This window comes from Tamandua tetradactyla, chromosome 2, assembly GCF_023851605.1.
Source record: "Tamandua tetradactyla isolate mTamTet1 chromosome 2, mTamTet1.pri, whole genome shotgun sequence".
Classification (NCBI taxonomy): Eukaryota; Metazoa; Chordata; class Mammalia; order Pilosa; family Myrmecophagidae; genus Tamandua; species Tamandua tetradactyla.
In genome coordinates this window covers 43882193-43904288 of record NC_135328.1, presented here as the reverse complement: position 1 = coordinate 43904288, position 22096 = coordinate 43882193, and the positions used below count along the sequence as shown (strand labels likewise).

The 22096-nt window shown below is 39.9% G+C and overlaps 3 protein-coding genes and 1 pseudogene across 3 annotated transcripts; 2 read left to right on the top strand and 2 right to left on the bottom strand.

Moving 5' to 3' along the window:
• Window positions 1-1296: 1296 nt before the first annotated feature.
• LOC143659893 (olfactory receptor 1N1-like) lies at window positions 1297-2238 on the top strand. Its single transcript, XM_077133263.1, is given in 1 exon segment — window positions 1297-2238. A coding segment is annotated over 1 exon segment (942 nt).
• A 5995-nt stretch (window positions 2239-8233) lies between these two features.
• On the bottom strand, window positions 8234-9175 carry LOC143659885 (olfactory receptor 1J4-like). The gene has a single exon (XM_077133251.1). The coding sequence runs from the start codon at window positions 9173-9175 to the stop codon at window positions 8234-8236; it is 942 nt and encodes a 313-aa protein (XP_076989366.1).
• A 3875-nt stretch (window positions 9176-13050) lies between these two features.
• Window positions 13051-16518, top strand: LOC143656085 (ATM interactor pseudogene; annotated as a pseudogene).
• A 2836-nt stretch (window positions 16519-19354) lies between these two features.
• On the bottom strand, window positions 19355-20296 carry LOC143659878 (olfactory receptor 1J2-like). The gene has a single exon (XM_077133238.1). It carries the CDS (start codon window positions 20294-20296, stop codon window positions 19355-19357), a length of 942 nt encoding a protein of 313 aa, XP_076989353.1.
• Between the last annotated feature and the right edge of the window lie 1800 nt (window positions 20297-22096).

The window sequence follows — 22096 nt, the reverse complement described above, 5'->3', positions numbered from 1 at the left end:
AATGCTTGCCTGTGATGCCAGAGGACCCGGGTTCGATTCCCAGTGCCTGCCATGTTAAAAAAAAAAAATACGTGAAGCAGTTTTTTTTTTTTTTGGGGGGGGGGGTGGAATATGGTCTGGGAATCAAATCTGGGTCTCCTGCATGAAAGATAGGCATTTCTAACCACTGAACTACCCATGCACCCAAAGGTTTTTGTTTTTAAATACAGGTATCTAGACTGTACCCTTGAGAATTTAATTCAGTATGCATGAAGTTGGGACGATATTCTGTATTCTTAACAAACATCCCACTTGATTGATACACTTGTCCACAGACCAATGTTTAGGGACCTCTGGACCAGATGAACTTTTAGATTCTACCCAGCTCAACAATTTCATTATTCTGTGTAGAAGACAAGTGTACAAAATGCAAAGGGGAAGTGAGACAAAAGATGCCAAACTAGGAATTTTTAGGGATTAAATACAAATGTGGTGGTAGAAAATCACTTTCTATCTTCATTGACCGATGGTGCCATCTCTGGAGTCTAATGCTATGAGTTAGAATTCTGTATCAAGTGTGAGACTTTGTGAAAATTACTCAAACATCCTAAAGTTCAATTGTCTCCTCTATGCAATGGTGATAATAATAATAATCCCTGTTTCTTAGAGTAGTGTAAGGATTAGGGGAGACAATCTATGTAGAATGTCTAAGAGTGCCTGGCATAAGCGAGTGCCTAGTTAATGTTAGCTGTAGGAGAATGACAGTAGCAATGACAAAAATGCAAATGCTAGGTTAGAGTGCAAGGCTCATTGTTGCCTATTTCAGTAGAAGTGACAAAAAAATAAAGACACCTGAGTGTTCCTCATGTCCCTTCTGTTATATTCATTCTAAAATGAAACACTGTAAAGGTTTCTAAACAAGAATTTTGCATGGAATTTTTAGGCCATCTCCTAAAAGAATGTAGGATTTAGCTTATCTCAGGCTACTCATGTATACTTTCTATTGCAGTGACGACTTTGATAGATAGACCTGGTCCAAGATATGTTCAGACCAGGGCTGAAAAGGCCCAGAGACAACTTGGAAGTGGGTCGTTCTATATAGAAGACTGGCCAGAGAGAAACAAGGAAAAGAGTAAAAAATTATGAGGTTCTGAATAAGGAGAGAAAGGAAATAGGGTCAGCTTGAAGTTAAAGTCAGGGCTGGGAGTGATAATAAATGTAAAGGGAGATTTGGAAGTTATACATCAGCATATGTAAAGTTTTAGAAGAAATCTAGCGTTCTGACTTTTTTCCCTAACCTCCAGATGCTACAAAGCCATGGATGGGGTAAACCAATCTTGTATCTCTGAATTTTTCCTCCAAAGAATATCTAAGGCACCAGAGCAACAGCAGTTAGTCTTTGGAATTTTCCTTAGTGTATATCTTGTCTCCTTGATTTGGAACATCCTCATAATCGTGGCCATCAGTTTTGACCCACACCTCCACACTCCCATGTACTTCTTTTTGGTCAACCTGTCTTTTGTTGACATGGGTTTAACATCTTCTACAGTTACCAAGATGCTGGTGAATATACAGACTCAACATCATACCGTCTCCTATACAGGTTGCCTCTCCCAAATGTACTTCTTTCTGATGTTTGGTGATCTGGACAGCTTCATCCTGGCTGTAATGGCTTATGACCGCTATGTGGCCATTTGCCGTCCTCTCTACTACTCCACAATCATGAGCCCCCGAGCTTGTGCCCTGCTGCTTGCAATGTGCTGGGTCCTCACCAACAGTGTTGCCCTGACTCACGCCCTCCTCATGGCTCAGCTATCCTTCTGTGTTGTTGGGGAAATAGCTCACTTTTTCTGTGACATAATTCCTGTCCTAAAGCTGTCATGTTCTGACACCGGCATCAATGAGTTGATGGTATTTGCCATGGGAGGCACAGTACTCATTGTCCCCTTTATATGCATTGTCATCTCCTACATCCATATTGTGGTGGCCATCCTGAGAGTCTGAATCCCTGATGGGGGGTCCAAGGTCTTTTCCACTTGCAGCTCCCATCTCTGTGTTGTCTGTGTGTTCTATGGGACCCTCTTCAGTGCCTACCTGTGCCCTCCTTCTGTCGCCTCTGAAGAGAAGGACATCGCTGCAGCTGCAGTGTACACTGTGGTGACTCCCACGTTGACCCCCTTCATTTATAGCCTAAGGAACAAAGACATGAAGGGGGCCCTTAAAAGGCTCCTCAGTTTCAGGAGAAGTTTTTCCTCTTAGATATAGCAGTAGCAATGATTAACGAAAAAAAAAAAGACTTGGAGTGAAACAAACCTAGCTTCAGTTTCAGATCTACCCACACTAGCCATAAGATTGTAGTTGGAGAAGTTTAGTTATCTAATCTCTATGATCCTTAGTTTTTGCATCTGTAAAATGGATATAGCAATCTCTATTTAATAAGGAGACATGGATGAGTAAGTGAGATAAACTATGAAATGCATCCAGTATATTAACAATAATAGTTGCTTTTAAATAAATAATCATTATTATTATTACTTTCAGTTTTCATACCTACCCCACTCAAGAAGTCAAAAGAGCTTTTCTCTAGGTTCATTTATTCCACAAATATTTAGTGATCATCTACCACATTCTGGGAGCTGTTATAAATTCTGAAATATGGAGCTGAACTACAAGATGTCCCTGCTCTCATGACATTTTCATTCTAGCTTATTAAATGTGTCAATCCTCAAAAACTTGGGAGTACTTGTCTTGTTTAGAGTACTAAATGAAGGTTAAGACAAAAGAAATAAAGGCTGGAGATTACAGTCCAGGATATGAAAAATAGGTACGGAGTTGCCTGTCAGAAGACTGAAATCAGTTGTTTAGCTTTCCAAGCTTGTTGCCTCACTTCCCGCGGTTTCAAGATTTCACCAGGATGTTAGTGCTCCTTGTGTTTCTCTGTCCCCTGCTGTTCAGAAATGTTTTCCTTGCTGGTAGATGTGAACTTTGCAACCTTGTTTCCTTTAGGCATCCATGGATCTAAAGGGAAACACCAGCAACTTAAATTAGTTACAGTGATGAAAAAGTGATGCTTATTGGCATAGGGTTTCTCCTGCCTCCAAAAATACTAGAAATATTATTTGTAAAAAAATGTGGACCATATAATATTGATTTCTTATGTCTCTCTGGTATGACCAAGTGTCTGCTGGCTGCCTGAGTTCCCCCATGGCAGTTTGTTTTTAAAGCCTACCTGTATCATCACATGCCTCAGAATTCCTATACCTCTTCAATGAAGAATTTTTCATGTAATCAGACTGCCCCTGGCTTCAGCAGTTGGTGAATACAAATGTGATTCCTTCATGGCAACATAAACCGAATTTTAGTACTTAAGTATTACTCTTGTTCGATGACCTAGAATCGGAAGTCAGTTCTCTTCAGATCTCTTTTCCAGGTATTCCCATGGGAGTCCTTGGATGGGATAAGGAAGGAACTCTCATATAATCAGAGCTGGAGCATGGAGATGTCCATGCTATTGACACTGACTGCTCTGTAGGCTATGGGCCACTGACAGTTTCCTCTGAGACTTCAACTTCTAGCTTTCTTTTAGAAACTGAACTGGAGAGAAAATACTCTCCACTTCTTATGATCTGTTCTTTCACGAAAGGCTGTCCTGGAAAAGTTCTAATGCCCCTGATAACATGGTTTTCCACGGACATGAGAGAGGTTGAGATGTGAGATTACCAACCCAGCCCTACTGCTCAGACTAGCACAGTCAGCCCCAGCATGGTCACTCTTGGTGGTTTTTCCTGGTGGCCTTCTGTTTTAGTTTTCCATTGCAACCTTCAGGGAGTCCCAATCCATTCACACGTCAGTACATGTGTGAACTGTGTTTGGGGCTTGATTTAAGTTCTTTGCCACAGGCCCCAAGGAAATCAGGAAATTTGTCTGGGTGTCTGCTTTGGTTCCCCCAGTATTATTCTGTGGCAGTTAGGAGTTAAGTCAGTGCAAAAGATGTAAAGAGACGATGTTGCCTATAACTGTTCAACAGCCCAAAATTCTTATATCTGAGTCAGTCAAAATAGTTACTGTCACATTTAAAGTTCCAAACTTATCCCTCCCTTGATATACATTATTTCACCCATCCCAAGTCTCTAAACTCAAACTTCTATTCTCTCAAGATCACAAAGCCCAATGTCATTTAGGGCTAAAGTGATGAAGGCATAAAAATAATTCACACTGAAACAAAATTGTTTCTAAATATTTACATTTAAGGGGTGTAATGTGACTAAAAGGAGCTTTTAATTGGGATCAGAGATAGGGTGATGGAGAAGACCCTGACACCCCTTGTCCATCAGGGGCATTTTCCTCCCTTGTGCTTATAACTCTTTGGAAAACCAGGTGGTCAACAACTTGCTCCCTCACTTTCTTAAGATGGTTATACCTAATAAAAATCACTCAAAGAGACTAGTATTCCATTTTTGTTCTTAAATATCAGTTCATAGAACCCCAAATATTAAACAATCCTTCATTCTACCACCTACTTCCCCTAAATTACTAAGTCCTGTCTAGTCTACCTTCAAAAGTATTATCTTCTCTATTTATAGTGCTACTGTCTTCATTCAGGCCTACATAATCTGAAACCTGGATGTTGCAATGACCTTCTATTTGAGTTCCCTGTCTCTAAATTCTCCAATCCATTGGCAATACATCTAACACCTTGAGTACCTGAGTAATCTTTCTAAAGCACAAACAACCTTGATGTGTTTAACCCCTTAACACCACCACCATCACCACTATCACCACCACCAGTCAATGCAGTGTTTAAACTCCTTAGCAGGGCATCTTAGGAGTTTAAGAGTTTAAGCACCTGTCCAGACTCATTTCCTGATGCTCCTTCAACTCATACCCATTTATATTTTAGCAACACCAAAGTTTTTACATTTCCCTGAACTTACCATGCTATTTCAATCTTCTGGCTCACTCTGTTCTTTCTGCCCAGAATGCCATTTCTCCCATTGTTTCATAATCCTGAGCATCCTCCAATACCCAGATACAGAATTACTTCCCTGGTACTCTAGTTTGAAGACTGCCAGAAATCAATATGCCAGAACAGAAAGGCTTTTAAAAGAGAATTTATAAAGTTGCAAGTTTACAGTTCTCAGGCCATGAAAATGTCCAAATTAAGGAACTAACAAGAGGTTACCTTCACTCAAAAAAGCCTGATGAAGTTTGGGGTTTCTCTCTCAACTGGAAAGGCATATGGTGAACATGGTAATGTCTGCTAGTTTTCTCTCCAGGCTTCTTGTTTCATGAAGCTCCTCTGGGGGCATTGTCCATCTTCATCTCCATAGGTCTCTGGTTGCATGGGCTCTCAAGCTTTTTGCAAAATGGTTTCCTCTTAAAGGGCTTCAGTAAGCAACCCTCCCTTGAATGGGTGGAGACACATCTTCATGGAAACCATCTAAGCTAAAGTTACCACCCACAATTGGGTGGGTCACATCTCTAGGGACACAATAAAAAAGCTCCCACCCAGCAATATTGAATGATGACTAAAGATCTTGGCTTTTCTGGGGTATACAACAGATTCATACTAGCACACCTGATAAAGCTTTTACTGATATACAGGCAAAGTTGATTGGACCCTTCTTTGTGCTACTACAATTTATTTGACATTTATCCTTGTCCCTAGATCTCACTTTCCTCAACTGTAAAACATAGATAATAGCAGTTTATTTTTCCTAGGATTACTGTGAAAATTAAGAGGTAATATAATACATTGCATAACTCCCAGCAAGCACGCACAATAAGTTCAATTGTTATTAGTATTATTATTTTAAAGCACTTTTTGTACTCTTCTGTATTTTTTAGTTCATCTCTCTTTCTCTCTACATAACTAGACTGTAAAAGTCTTTAGCATGGAGGCCATGTTTTATGCATATTCATATGGACAGGGCCAGGCTAAATGACAGAATCTATAAGTAAAGAAAGTCTCACTATTTTTCTGCTATTAATTCTAACTTTTTATCTTTAATAGCAAATAAAAGCTAAGTGAATCTAATTCTTTAGTTGATACTTTAATCTTTCATCCACTTTCCATCTTTGCCAAAATAGGATAATTGTTATTTAGTTTTAAAGCTTATGTATGTCAGAGTTAAAATTGTGTATTTGGTTTTTATTTGTCTCAAGCTAAAATGAAATTACTGGCGTTCTTGGTTCTGGGAATTTGTTATTCCTTTCCACTCAGAAATGTCTGTCTAATGTGATTCTTTGAAAGAATTAACGCTAACTTTTGAGAAGGATATGAAGTGGTTGATCAAAGTGTCAGCAATGGCTAACAATTACAAATATTTTAGCCATATAGCATATTCATGGTTTTCAAAAAATGTTGCAAACTTTATTCTAAACCCAAGGATATGCTTCATTGAGGAAGATCATGAAACTTAGCCCTGACATGGCTTAACAAAATGCCCCAAATAAAGTGCATACTTCCAACAAAGGCTTCCAGAGATTCTGTGTATATATTCAAATCAGTACAGTTTATGCCAATTTGATTTGGACTGTCCATATTCAAAGAAAATCAATACAGAGGATGGGGTGATGATGGAACTCTTCCCAACAGGGCTTGATTTCTTCATGTGAAAAATCCGTGCAGATCTGGATCACCAGCCCATGGCTAAAATCATGAATAATAGTATTTACCCCTCTCAGGAATGGGAATGAAAGGGCTAAGCTGATGTTCAAGGCCCCAAACAACTAAACTGGAGTGCAGGTGCTCCAATGGGATTAGACCTATAGGTGGGATTGGCACAAAAGGGTCAGGAGGGGTGGCAGTTCATGGGTATGCCACAGCTAACCAAGGCACACTTTCACTAGACCAGCAAGAAAGGTTCCAGCCCTGTCCAGGTTTTGGTTCCAGAACTGATGGGGGATGAGTGTGTAGACATAGTGACTCAATGCCTGAAGCTTAATCATTACATGAAGAAATCTGATATACTAAAAGACAGCTTCATCAGCAACAGGACAAGGGCCACTTTTTGAGTGGCTATTAAACAAGTAGACAGTGAGGTACTCTTCTGGTCTGTCTTTATGCACTCATGCACCAACTCACTTACTCATTTCCCCTTAGTCAATGTGTTCTAGCTTAGGCCAGAGACAATTTGTCATTTTGTGCTAGGGCATCTGGCTCTCTTAGAATTGGGAATAGAACTTATATGTCATTCTGCCTAGCGTGCCTCTTCTTCCATAGTCACCATCATCCAGGAGTGTTTGTGCAAGTTTCTCTCCAGAATTCATCTCTGATGCAGAAGGTAGGGAAAACTAATATTCATTATTCTTGGTCGGTTATAGTGCTAAGCCAAGTTCATTATTGCATTTATTCCAAATTGAAAATAAGTTAGGTGTTTTATAATTTTTTCCAACTACACAGACAGAGAAATTGAAGTTCAGAGCAGTTAAGTAAAATTACCTGAGCCCACATAGCTAGTGCTCTGGTAGACACAATTTATAATCAAGATCTGCCTTTCCCAAATACTCTTTTCTTGTAGCTACATGATGCTGAGCTTCAGGAGCATTTGTGATCCTGTTTATCCTTAACTAAGGACAGGTCTGTAGAAAGAGATCTACTTGGTCTATCCTAGGATGGGGAAGATTTATTCCTCAGACTCACAGTACATCTCTGGGGTCACTAAGCTGAGTAGAAGTTATTTTGAAGGTGATGGACAATGAAGGGTTTGAATGAGAAAGGAATCAAATTTAGTGAGGACAACGGAATGTTCCAGATGATGAAGGATAATCAGTCTTCCTAAAATCAGGTCGAAGCCTTAAGTCCTCATGTGGAGAAGCTAACTCATAACAGTAGATAGTCTCCTGGAGCCATAAAAGGACACTATACAGTTTCTTTGCCTGATCTAACATCATCAGTAATAGCAGCAAAAAAAAAAAAAAATGTTGCAGGCTTTCTGTCAAAGCAGTCCAATTGTCCAATGTCTTCCGAGAATTCATAGGAACTAATTCCCAGGAAAGAATAGGAAAGAAATAAGTTTTACTAGCTCTGTCATTTATTATGCAGTAGGCAAGAGCAATGACTAATAATGTCAGTTCAGAATTCACATTTGACACTAAAGAGTTGCAAGAAAAGGAGAGAATGACTATAACGAAATGCAATTCAAGGGACCAAAGATTTACTGAGCAGTTATTCCACATTGAGCTTGAGATCAGGGGGTCTAGCATCAGGGGATATGTGAATATATGTGTCTGTTAAAAAGGAGAGCAAATATCATTGAGATGAGACTGCTGCCCTGCTGAAGAGTCTCTCCAGGGCCCCTTTTATGTCCCTGTTTCTTAGGCTGTAAATGAAGGGATTCAGCAAGGGGGTGACCACTGTGTACATCATAGAAGCAACTATATCCTTGTCATTGGAGGTCCTGGATGAGGGGAAAAAATACAGCCCAATAATTGTTCCATAATACAGAGATACCACAGAGAGGTGAGAGCTGCATGTGGACAAGGCTTTGCAGATGCCCTTGGCAGAGGGGACCTTCAGGATGTTGGCTGCAATGCAGCCATAAGAAACAAGTATGCATATTAATGGCAGAGTAATAACAGCTACTCCCACTGTGAAAATGACCAGCTCATTGAGGGAAATGTCTGAGCAGGACAGCTTGAGTAGGACAGCAAGGTCGCAAAAGAAGTGCGGGATGATGTTGTCAGCACAGAAGGACAGCTGGGCCAGGAGGAGGGTGTGGGACAGAGCACTGGCCCAGGAAAGGATCCAGGACACAGCTACCAGTAAAGCACACCGTCCCTCCCTCATGATGGTGGTATAGTGGAGGGGGTGGCATATGGCCACATAGCGGTCATAGGCCATCGAGGTAAGAAGAAAGTTGTCTAGATCAGTAAAAAATATGAAAAAATACATCTGTGCTATGCACCCTGCATAGGAGATGGATTGCTCCTGAGTCTGCATGTTCATTAACATCTTTGGAACAGTGACAGATGAAAAAGAGACATCCGTGAGGGCCAAGTGGCTGAGAAAGAAGTACATGGGGGTGTGGAGGCGAGAGTCCAGCCTGATGAGCAGGATGATGAGCAGGTTCCCCAGCACCGTGGTCAGGTACATGCCCAGGAAGAGGCAGAAGAACCAGCCCTGCTGCTGTGGCCGGATGGGGAGCCCCAGGAGGAGGAATTCAGACACACGGCTCTGGTTCTCCAACTTCATGATGGTCTCGCCTCTGCTAGAGACATTGGAAAAAAAAAAACAAACTATGAAATAGTGAGTTACAGAAGGCACATAATAATGAGATCCTTTCTACTGGTGAATATGCCAATGTCTGTCTGCATTGCTATGTTCCTACAACGGTACTTTAAAGTAGATGGTATTATCATATAAAATGAAAACATGCATCAACAGAGAAGAAACATTAACATCAAAGAGAAGCTAGCTCTGGTTCCATTTTTCACCGTTCAGGAGAGAGGCATCCCAGACCAAGGGACATTGTACAGTTACATTTAGCCTCATACCATCTTAGCCGAGGGTATTAGCTTAAAATCTCCCCCAATTCTATTCTTTTTTAAACAATCATCTGCTATTCTTGAGCCTTCAAATTCTAACATATTGGGCTTTGGAAATCTGACATCAAAATTCACCAATGAGTAAGAACATATAGGGAAGAAATTTCAATAACATATGCCCCAAGGAAATTGGATCAAAATAAATATTGTGTATAAAAGGTCTAGGAGAAAAGAAACATTTCTGTTGGTTGAACTCAGTTTTTCCAACTGAGCTGAGTCTTGCAATTTATTGCTATAAAAATTGGAAATATTACTAGCAGGTACATATTTATTATTACTAATTATGGGTATCAGGCTCTTTTCCATGTTATAACAATCTTCAAACTTTTCCTGACTCCATAAGCTATCATGACACTGTAAGAATCCACAATCTATAAACAGAAAGAGCCCTTATCAAGAAAAGCCAAAAGAGAGGGTCCACTTATATGTCCCCCATTTCCCTGCCATTTTTTTGTTTTAACAGAATTTTGAAAAGGCCAATAAAGACGTGAAAGTTCACAATCTGTCTCCACTCACCCAAGCACCGATGGGCTCCTTGGGGCTGTGGTTTAGGATAGAGCCTCATATCTGAGGGCAGTGTGGTATTTTGGGATTTCTCATTAAGTATGTGGAAAAGATAGGCATTGCTACAAAAAACAGATTCAATTTCTGACATCACTTCATATTCGTGAGTTCTGTCAAGTGACTCAGTTGGCCTCAGTTTCTCTCTAAATAGCAGATAAGACTATGAAGTGAAGTCATGAAACTATTATGAATTCTAATAAAAAACATATGTAAAGTGCTATTGCAAATGATTACTACAAATTAATGTTAGTTTCCTGTTCTCCTTTCCATGTGAATCCCTTATTTCTCACTCCTGATTACTCACTTCTCTCAACAAGCAGATATTGATCAGAGTTCTGGTGTCACAAAGCCATTTTTTTCATCAGGGGATTATGACTTGATTGAGGGAAAGGTCAAAGACAGAAAATGGTAGAGTTGAGAATACTGGGAGAGTCCAAACATACCCTGTCAGATAGAGAATGACTGATCAGATATCCTACTATCCTATCTTCTCTCTATCTTTCTCTATATTCTTCTCCCCCGTGCCCTTTGTGTTTTATAAATAGGAGAATTCCTGAACTTGTAAACATATCTGATCAATGGGATTTAGAATTTAATAAATCCCCTGGATCCAATTCAGTCATATTTCTTTTTTCTGCAAAAGCTCCAGGCCAAATGCAGACTCCCACTCTACACCCAGCTATGAGCAATAATACCTCAGCCGATGCTTGCTAATAACTGATATTTATTTGACAGTGAAACCATGTGTAGAAGGCAAAACGTATGCTTTGGAGTTAGATAGAATGGATTCAAATCCTCTCTCTACCATTTACCAGCTATATGGCTTTGGGAAAGGTATTGTACCTTTAAGAGCTTCAGTTTTTCTTCTCTAAACTAGAGATAATAGTCCCTGAATCATGGTAAGAATTCAATAAGGTAATGTATGTAAAATATATGATTCATAGCAACTGTCCTGTACCTATAAGGTGATATTGCTTCAATTAAATATAGCATAAAAAGATCTCTGGGGAGGTAGTTCCATGACTTACCTTTGATGGAACCCAGACAAAAGTGGCTGGGATAGTAGATCTTTCCTGAATCCAAGATCTGATGCCTTTGATGAAGGTATGGGACTATACCAGGGATTATAGGCAGAAAATCATCAAACAGAAGCTAACAAAACTCTACAATAGAGATGCAACATAAAGGTAGAAACTAAACAAAACTCTCTAAGTAGAAGTGCCCTTCACACATACTTTTAGGTAAAAACAGTAGTGCTCTCTAAAGGCAATGTGACTTGGGAAGAGAAGTATACAATAATGCTATCACTGCACTCACTAAGCAAGCACACATTCTGACATCTAGACCATGAATGAAGAGACAGGGCTCTCACTCCGGCTTTGGGGATGTGCTCTCTGATTTACATAGCCAGCTAATTTTATTTCTCATCTGCCAAGGCTAGGGGTTAGAGGCACAAGAGTCTCCCTAAAGAAACAAGAACGAGAAACAACATCAGTAAGAGCCAGAAAAAGTATGAGGTACTAATAAAGGGTATTCAACTGTGCTCTGAACTTTAAGCTCAAGTTATCCAGCTCCATGGAGTATGAAATGGTTTCTCAGCTTCTTGCTAGGACATACAGGGACCAGATCTAGCCGGCAACTTCTGTGGTCCTAAATCTCCCATTGACATCAGAGAAAAAACTACGAGCCTGCAATTTATCCTTGTCTTTTCACCTGCTCCAGAAATGGAGATGTGAAGACTCCACTCTACCCATCAGAGAGAGGACTCAAGGGAACAGAGTAACAAACTCTTGGTTAGAGACATACAATACACATGTATTAATTGCTCAGTTTTCCCCTTACTCCCTTGAGGACAGATCCTCTAGGGCAGTGATCCCTAAACATTCATATTCCACGGAGTCTCCTGGGGAGTTTGATTAAAATGCAAATCTCAGCCCTACCTGCAGAATTCTTATTCATGGGGTCAGGGGTAAGGGGATTGTGAAGCAGGTAGTTCTGAGGGCATCATGGTTTGCATACATTGTTAATTCAAAAATATGAAAGTATTTTTAGAGGAATTATAGAACACGTGAATATGACCTACCCATTTGAAGAAAGTCATAGAATTTTAAGTTACTTTATCCAAATTTCAAACCACACTGAAACCAAAGTAAATGTGTAAGGCAATACCTGCACAAGGCTTGATGGAAATAGAAACAGAACATCGATGAGCATCGGGTGTGATTTTTTTGGTTTTATTTTCATTGAACATGTGGTTCAATGATGAGATAATACAAAGCATGCCACATAATATCTGCTATGTCTGTGCCATATATGAAAAAGAAAAGGAAATTCGATAGCTTGGGGAAGTATCCCTTGCACTAGAGGCTGAAAACAGGAACTGCAGGTAGAATTAATTTTAAAATATCAACATGAACCTGACTTCTCCATTATTATAATACTTTAAGCTGTTTCTTGTTACACCCCATCTATTATCAGAAGTCGAGTAGGGTGTTATAAATGCGCATTCCCCAACTTCTAAGATTTGGCTTGTTATAAATGTGCTCTTTAGATTGTCATTCACAGCAACACCTGGAATCTTATTAAAAATGCAAATTCCTGAACCCCACCCTAGAAGTAGTGAATCTGTATCTGTGGTGATCATTCTTGGTAATCTGTTTTAGAAAGCTCTCCTGGAATTTTTTGCACCCTAAACTTTCAGAAGTTTTGCTTTTCACTCTTAATCCTGAAGGCAGGATGTCCATGAGAGAAGTCAGTGCTGAATCTGGAGTGACATTAGTAGGAAAGCAATGAGACTTCTAGAGCCCACAGCTCTGGGCTTCTGTGCTCCGCTGCTGCCTGCCAAGGAGCTGATTCAGCCGTTGATGAGCAAGCTGTCCTGGCCTATGCACCAACACCCTGTGCACAAACACTGTGTGCACCAACACTGTGTGCACCAAGCACGGCGGCAGCAAGATCCCACCCAACAGCCCCCACTCAGTATGCACCTGATCAACAGCCACCACCTGCAGGACGGCATAGTATATCCAACTATAAAGAAGATTTGAAAACTGTACGAAATTCTACCGTTGTCCAATTAAAGGATGCCCTAGAGGCCCTGAAAGAACATTTTCTCAATTCTGTCTTGTGAAACAGCATTTTATGAAAATGCATACTGAAAAGAAGCATAAACTTAATAAGTGCAGCAATTCTTATGGTACTGATTAGCACCTGAAAGGACTTGCTGAGGATTGTGGTAAGACTTCCCAGTGCACATGTAGCTGTCCTCACACCAGCAGAAATGCCTTGCACTCACACATCTACCAAACTGGCCATTAGATCCCTGCTGAGCATCTCAATCCACCTGGTAAGAAGAAGGAAATGGAGAACTCCATGAACAACCAAGAGTTATCAAAAAAAAAACCATTGTTTGGTAGCTCAATAAATTAACCTCTAGACCAGACACACAAGAACTAGAAACTTCAGAAATAAAGCTAGTAGCTTCCTTTGAAGACCCTTGCAGTCCTAATGCCAGAAAACAGACTCTTAAAACCCCTCCAAGATATCCTTAGCAGTTAATTTTTACCAAAGCCCAAAGTGGCTTTGGTTAAACAGCCTGTTATGCAGTTTTCTCCTATTCCTGTCTTTTTGCCTAAGACAGCCAACTCCTCAGCCCAGCCTGTGGTAGTAAGTGTGGATCTTCAGGGCTCTGCCATGGGCACCATTCACTTACTTCCCTTGTCCATAGGAATCCTAATCCTTGGCCTAAAGTCAGAGGCTTGCTCTCAGGGAGAGCCAGCCTCTCTCAAAACTTGTGAATCCCACTGCTGTTGAGCCAATTAGTATAGGTGTTCAAGTGACCTTGGGTAAAAGTCCACCTACTACTTCACCACAACTAGGGAACACATGTCTGAAGAGCATTTCTTCCATCAATGTGCAGTCAGATCTGTCTTATGCCTCACCACACCTCATGGCTTCAGCACAGTGGGCTTAGCCAGATACCTCTGTATCATCTTGTTGTCAAACAGATTTGAGGTTTGGTTCTCAACTTTCCCTTCCCATTTGTGTTTGTATTCAAACATTGTTACCCAGTTCTAAAGTAACTTCATCTATAGCCACTCAGACTGATGCTTTTTTAGATGCTTGTTTCCAGTCAGGTGGTATCTCCAGAGAAACTCAAACCAGTGGAGTGCAGAGTTCCACAGAAGACCTGGAATACATGGACCAAGTGGCAAGGTGTGGGGACATTTTTGAGAATGTCCATTCATCATACAGGGTTTCTAAAGACAATATTATAAGCAACAGCTCAGTAGCAGAGACTATGACTCATGGTTTGTGGTCTTAGAATGACCTTAAGACTTCAAGTCAAGATATTGAGCTAGGAACGAGAGCCTTTGGTCATGTATAGCTTAATGTATTGTGTGGATACATCCTAGAATATATTAAGCAGATTAATCAAAAAATATTGGCAAAGTCCCTTGAGGGATGGGAGAAAAAATATGGAACTATTAAACTTTACCACAGGGGAATCCCTAGAAACTGTGTCAAACATTGGGGAAACAAGATAAATCAATAGGCAAGCCCTTGATCTTGAGGCTTACTCTTGTGAAGCTTATGTAGGTAGCGGAGAAGCTTGGCATACTTATAGGTATGCCTAAGAGTCACCTCTGGAGGACTTCATTTGCTCAGATGTGGCCTCTCTTTCTCTCTAAGCCCAATTCTGCAAGTGAAATCATTGTCCTCCCCACCAGGTGTGACATGACATCCAAGGGTGAAAGTCTCCCTGGTGGCATGGGAGATGACTGCTAGGGATGAGCCTGACCCTGGCATTGTGGGCACAACAATGCCATCCTGAATAAAAGGGGAAAAAGAAGCATAACAAACACGGTATCAGTGGCTGAGAGAAATCAAATAGAGTCAAGAGGCTACTTGGGAGGTCACTCTAATGCAAACTTCAGTTAGGCATTGCTGCCTATCATAATTTGCCAAACTCCATCCAAAACCATTCCTGCCAAGCCTAAAAAAACACCTAGGACATTAGCTAAGATTCTACAAAGGTTCCATGCACTAGAGTTACTTTTAAGAAACCTATAACCTCCAGATGGGTCCTGAAATGCAGATGGGTCAGCCTTTCCAGAATATCGACTAATTCCATCTCCTTATCTCATATTATCATCAGCCCCTTCTAACATGAAAAAGTTAGAATGGACACAGCTCAAATACTCTTAAGGAGTGGGAGAAAGATTAAAGTTGATGGTGGATTTAAACAGAGAAGGTAGGGTTTAACAAATGAATATGAGTGCTGAATCATTATATTGATATTTCTTTTAGGCTCTAGTACTTTAGAGAAGCTAGAAGTAAAACCCTAAAATTGTGGAATTGTAACCCATACCAAAATCTGAAATCTGTCCAACTAACTGTTGTGATGTACTTTGAATTTTATTGCTTTTTTGTATATACGTTATTTTTTACAAAAAAGAAAAAAAAGATGAGTGCAACAGAGGAGATAGGATTTAACAAATGAGTATGACTGCTGAGTCATTATATTGATATTTCCTTTGGTCTCCAGTGTCTTAGAGCAGCTAGAAGAAAAAAATTGTGGCACTGTAATCCATACCAAACTTTATGATCCATTCTGTAACTACTTGTTAAAACATGCTTGGAAATTTATTGCTTTTTATTTACATGTTATATATCACAATAAAAAACATTTAAGGAAAAAAAAGAAAGAAAGAAAAAAAGAAAACATCTTGTCAAGTAACCTGCCAGGTCAGACATTGGATAACGGCAGTCTATTGTTTGACGCCAACACTGGACCCGACACCCAGCTGCCATCTGGCCCAACCCGAAATCCAGGGATAGATTTTGATATATATTTCTTGATATATTTTGATATGGAAGAGTTCTTTTCAGCCTCAAATATCCAAACTCAAATGGAAGAGAGTGAACTCAGCAATATGAACAGTGAACCAGTCTTGGAATCCCTGGACATAGAGACCCAAAGGGACTTTTTCCTTGCAGACACCTCTGCTCATTCTTACAGTTATAAGGGAAACGCTAACTTCTTGGGCCATGGAAATGTGTGATACACAGACACAGACAGACTTAAACTTCCTTTTATAAAGTAGCCCTCATCTGCCTCTGGGCAGTATTCTGAAACACTCCAGCCTTTCCATGAGGACTGATTCATCTGATACAGAAACCCAAACAGAAGAGATTTCCACTAAAAATCTGCCTGCTGTAGAAAGCGAAGTTCAGTTGACCAGTGCAGAAACACAGACCATGAATTCTGGTTTTGAAAGCATGGGGACACTTTTCACCAGCATGAAACAGACAGCCATGGATGATTTCCTTCTGGCTGATTTGGCCTAGGACGTGATGGAGTCTCAGTTCACTATTGTGGAAACCCAGACATATGCAGAACTGCATACAGTCTCCAGCTTTTAAAAGTGAAGTTCACATGCAGGATGGCATTTTCAGTTTTCTTCTACATTTAGAAAATGGGGAATGGGTACAACAGTATTAACTTGAATGTAAGTGTTAAGATTCTTTGTAGTTCTTTGCCTTTTGTACTTGTAAATATGAAATTTATGTATAAATGTGAGTGTATTAGGAAGTGTATGGTGTTGATCTAAAAATGATTGCTGTTGCATTACCTACTATTTCCTCTTCAAAGCTGGTCTTTCCATCTAAAAATTAAATGTGTTTCACACCTTTAAAAACAATGTTAGAGTGGTGCACCAGTGGCTCAATGGCAGAATTCTCGCCTGCTATGCTGGAGATCTGGGTTCGATTCCTGGAGCCTGCCCATTAAAAAACAAAACAAAACAAAAAAAATTAGCCACTTAGCTGAAGCTTAGCAGATGCCAGGGTAACACTTTACAAATCTTTAAATATTTTATGTGGAATAAAACATACTTAACTTAAATTGCTCCTACAATATATTTTTTGTTGGGTTTTTTTTTCTGTCATGGGCAGATACCCACGAAAAAACTTGGGAATTAAACCCAGATCTCTGGCATGGCAAGCAAGAACTCTGCCTGCTGAGCCACCATGGCCCACTTCCCTACAACATATTTTTAAACAGTGCTTGTTAGAAATTCCTATTTTCTGATAGTAACCTGTAAAGTAGATTTAAACCACAATGCTTATACAGTTTGAGACTTATGCTTCCTATAATTTCATCTGTTTTCCCATCTTACTCTTCTAACTTGAAGACACAAAGGGCAAGTATAGTTGTGTCTAACTATTGAAATGGTTTTCATGTAGTCAGTTTCTCTACATGAGCTATTATTGATACCAGTACTAAGTGTGCCATAGTTTAGTCACAAAAGGCTCATGGCTGTAAAATATTGTGTAAAGGAATAATTGCTAGGGTTTGTATGTATATAGTGATCCTCCCAATTGAAATAGCAGTGAGTCCTCCACAGTGTGGAAGCACTGGGCTGTGCCCTACTCAAACCCTGCTGCCCACAGTAGGAAAAGTAGTTTAGAGTGCTGCCCCAGAGCTGCTTCTCAAAGTGCACCCCCATAGGCTGGAGCTGAGCTTTTTCACACTATATGCTTTCTACAAAGGGGGTGGGAAGGGAGAAAAGGACACTTTTCCTTAAATTTCAATGTGCGACACTTTTAATAAGCTTACCAGGCACAAATGCAATCTACAGTTATTTTAAAGTAATCTACCTTTCTTCATCCACCACTCATCTCTTTTCCTTGAATGATTTCTGAAAGACATCAGTCTAGCAAGGGTATTATTTGTGCCTTGATGGTAAGCAATTACAGAATAGAACCACCTAAAATACAGCAGTCTACATTTTTCTTTTCTTTTTTTTTTTAAGGAAGGTATACCAAATAGTCTACTTCAAAGAAAATAAAGAAGGTGAAGACCTGTTGTTTCGTTCATCGAGAACATTTTTTTGCTTGTTTGTTTTGAGATGAGAGCATGGTCATGTAGGCTTTCTGTATTTAGGAGATCCTGCTTAATTGTTGGCCAACTTTCAGAAAAGTTAAGAATTGGTTCAGTTTGTAAGTGATCTAAGTTTACAAAGAAATGCTTTGGTCCCTTCTTTTACACATGCTTGTGCTACTGAAGGCTAAATCCTCAAAAGAAAACCTTGCAAAGGGACTGTATTAGTTAGGGTTCTCTAGAGAAGCAGAATCAACAGGAAACACTCACAAATATAAAATTTATAAAAGTGCCTCATGTAACTGTGGGAATGCAGAGTCCAAAATCCACAGGGCAGGCTGTGAAGCCAACTATTGCGATGGAGGGTCTGGAGGAACTCCACAGGAGATGCTCGCCAGCCGAAGCAGGAAGAGAGCCTGTCTCTTCTAAATCCTCCTTAAAAGACTTAAGTGATTAGATTAAGCACCACTCATTGCAGAAGACACTCTCCTTGGCTAATTACAAATGGAATCAACTTTGGATGCAGCTGATATGATCATGATTTAATTCTATGAAATGTCCTCATCACAACAGACAGGCCAGCACTTGCCCAACCAGACAAACAGGTACTACCACTTGGCCAAGTTGACACATGAACCTGACCATGTCAGGGACTAACAATCCCTTAAAGTAAAAATGATGGCATTGCTATTAATTCATGTTTCATACATAAGACACAGAGGACATGTTAGTGGTGGGTAAATAATAAATATCCTGGGCAGATGGACTCAACTTAATAGAACAAAGAGTTTGCTTTGACCACAATTGCCTATGAATATGGGTTTCAAAACAAAGCCTTCACTTAGAATTTCATTATGATTTAGAATCATCACTGCCTTAATGTTTAAATATCTAGTCTTCTCCCAATAAGAAGAAATGCATGGTTATTTATGACTTTTTGTAAATATAAATGCATTGATCTATGGCTTAAACAACAACAAAAAGCACTTTGTTTCTGTGGCAGTATTTGTTAATTTAGTCAATAGAAAGAACTATTTGCAGAAAAATGGACATGTAATAGAGTTCTTCAAGTGTGAGAACTGTTCCTACTCCCAAACCTTAGTTACCTAAATTGTTCTAAGAGTTTTTGTAAAAACTGAAATTCAGTGATTAAAAAGAAGAAAGGATTCTAAAAGAAAGAATGAAAAAAGTTGTTTATAAAGGGTAACATTATTAATAAAAGAATTAAATTCTGGTCAACAAATATTTATCAATGACATACAACATGCCATCATTTTTCTTAGGGTTTGGAGATATAGTGTTGATACACCTTCAAATGGCAAATCAAATACATGATATTAACCAATATGAGGTTTTAATTTTTTAAAAAGTCAAATGTTACTGTGAGAAAAATATTGTTCTTTTGAAGAGTTTCCTGAGGGTTTCTTTTATATCCCTGTTCCTAAGGCTATAGATAAAGGGGTTCAACATGGGTGTGACCACTGTGTACATGAGAGCCACAATGACGTCCTTGTCAATTGAATTGCTTAATTTTGGGAAAAGGTACTGCCCAAATATTGCCCCATAGTATAGAGACACCACAGAGAGGTGGGAGCCACATGTGGACAAAGCTTTAGAGAACCCCTTGGTTGAAGGGACTCTCAAGATGGTGGCCCCAATGTAGCCATAAGAGACCAGGATGCATATAAATGGGAGCGTGATGACCACTACTCCTACTGTGAACATGACCAACTCGTTGAGGAAGATGTCTGAGCAGGACAGCTTGAGCAGGGCAGCAAGGTCACAGAAGAAGTGGGGGATGATGTTGTCTGCACAGAAGGACAGCTGGGTTAGAAGGAGCGTGTGGGAGAGTGAGCTGGCACAGGAAAGAAACCAGGACACAGCTATTAGTAAGGTACACAGCCCCCCACTCATGATGGTGCTGTAGTGGAGGGGGTGACATATGGCAATGTAGCGGTCATATGCCATTGATGCAATAAGGAAGCTGTCCAAGTCAGCAAAAAACAAGAAAAAATACATCTGTGCAATGCACCCCACATAGGGGGTCGATCGGTGATTAGTCTGCATGTCCATCAACATGGTTGGAAGAGTGACAGATGAGAAGGAAACATCAGTGAGGGCCAAGTGGCTGAGAAAGAAGTACATGGGGGTGTGGAGGCGAGAGTCCACCATGATGAGCAGGATGACGAGCAGGTTCCCCAGCACTGTGGTCAGGTACATGCCCAGGAAGAGGCAGAAGAACCCGCCCTGCTGCTCTGGCTGGATGGGGAGCCCCAGGAGTTGGAATTCAGACACGCTGCTCTGGTTCTCCGTCCTCATGCTGACCTTGTCTCAGCTGGGGATGAAGAATAGTTAAAAACATTAGGGACTCTGAAGTGATCATTTTTATCAGTCATATAAAATAGATATGTTTTTACTTCAGAATGTGAGAAATTTAACCTGCTTATGATAGTTTTTTATCTGTTAGTACATAAGGAATTAGTAAATTGACATTGAAGCAAATGTTAGCAAGTCAGGATTTCTTGGTCCACTGACAAAAAAAAGGATTTTTGTGCCTGCAATGCTGACGACCAGATCATGGAATATGTTGTCTCAGGTAAATTAATTCCCTGTAGTTAATATGCCAAACCATCAAGTGCGGATCTCTATCCCTGGAAGATTTGTCTTCAACACATATTGTTGAATTTTAGATGTGAGACGTTGTTTTCAAGTAAAAGGGCACAAGGGACTGTACTTTATTCTTCACAGAGCAGTCATTAATATATGCTCATTTTTATTTGTTTCAATTCAATAGAGGGTCCCTGAGAAACTTTGTATTGTATCAATCCCTTCTGAGGTCCAAAAGATATGTTTTAAAATCTAAATTTCAACATGCCTTCTGCTGCTTAAAAACTCGAAGTGGATTTCCTCTGATCTTAAGATGAAGTGTAACAAACCTAGTACTCCTTAAAGGCATGAAAATCTGTGTCTTTCCTACATTTTCAAACACTTCTCCCTCCCCAACTCACCAACATCACTCTCGCTCTTGCTTCCTTATCCATTCCAGCTTCCCTGGAAAGATGCATTTCCATTTTATGTAATTTAGACTGCCCTCACTTGGCTATTGTGGATTTCCTGGGATCCCATGTTATATTGACAAAACAAAGACCTGTATGGCTCTCAAAAAGCATTTTAGGCAAATTTATTTATATTTTATTGTCTACTGTTAACCCAGACTGAGTTAAATGACCACTCACTACCATCTTAAATTATGTTCAAATGTACATTTTCTAATTCATTCCCAATTCAGCCCCCCTTCCCTCCTTAGGCAAGATTACAGTACTCCTGTCATAAAAAAATAGTGAAGAATATTGCACAAGATACCCAAATAAGTGAGATTTTGTTTGTATCTCAAGTTTCCATCATCTTCTTGCGTGTCCCTTTCATCTTACATGTAACACTTGCTATTCAGCTGAAGAATAATGACTCCTAAAAATGTCCATGCCCCAGAACCTGTGACTATGTTATGGTACATAGCAAAACGGGATTAAGGTTGTAGATAGAATGAAGATTGCTAATCAGTTGCTTCCAAAACAAGGAGGTCATTCTGGATTACCTATGTATAATCTCAAGGGTCACTTTAAGTGAAAGAAGAAGGCAGAAGAGAGAGATTTGAAGATGTGCACTGTTGGCTTTGAAGGTGGAGGAAGAGGCCATCAGCTAAGGAAGACAGGTGGCTTTGAAAGCTGAGAAAGGCTATTTAATGGATTTGTCCACAGAGTCTTCAGAAAAAGTCAACCACTTGGCTTTAGCCCATTGAGACCCATTTTGGACTTCTGACTTTCAAAACTAAAACTTGTATGTTTTAAGTCAAGCTAGTAAGTTTCTAGTAATTTGTTATAGCAGCCATAGGAAACTAATACAACAATATTGGAAGAATTTCAGGTATATCCATATACTCTGGTTGCTGGGCGCCACTATGCAACAAACTCCACATATCCTTCCCCAACTTTCCACTTTGCATGAAACAAAACAAAGCAATTGCTTAACAGAGCTAATTCCTACTAATAAGTACAGAAATGGGGTTATCTCATTAGAAGCATTTATCATTAATCACAAAGGAGGCTCTAAACCACCACC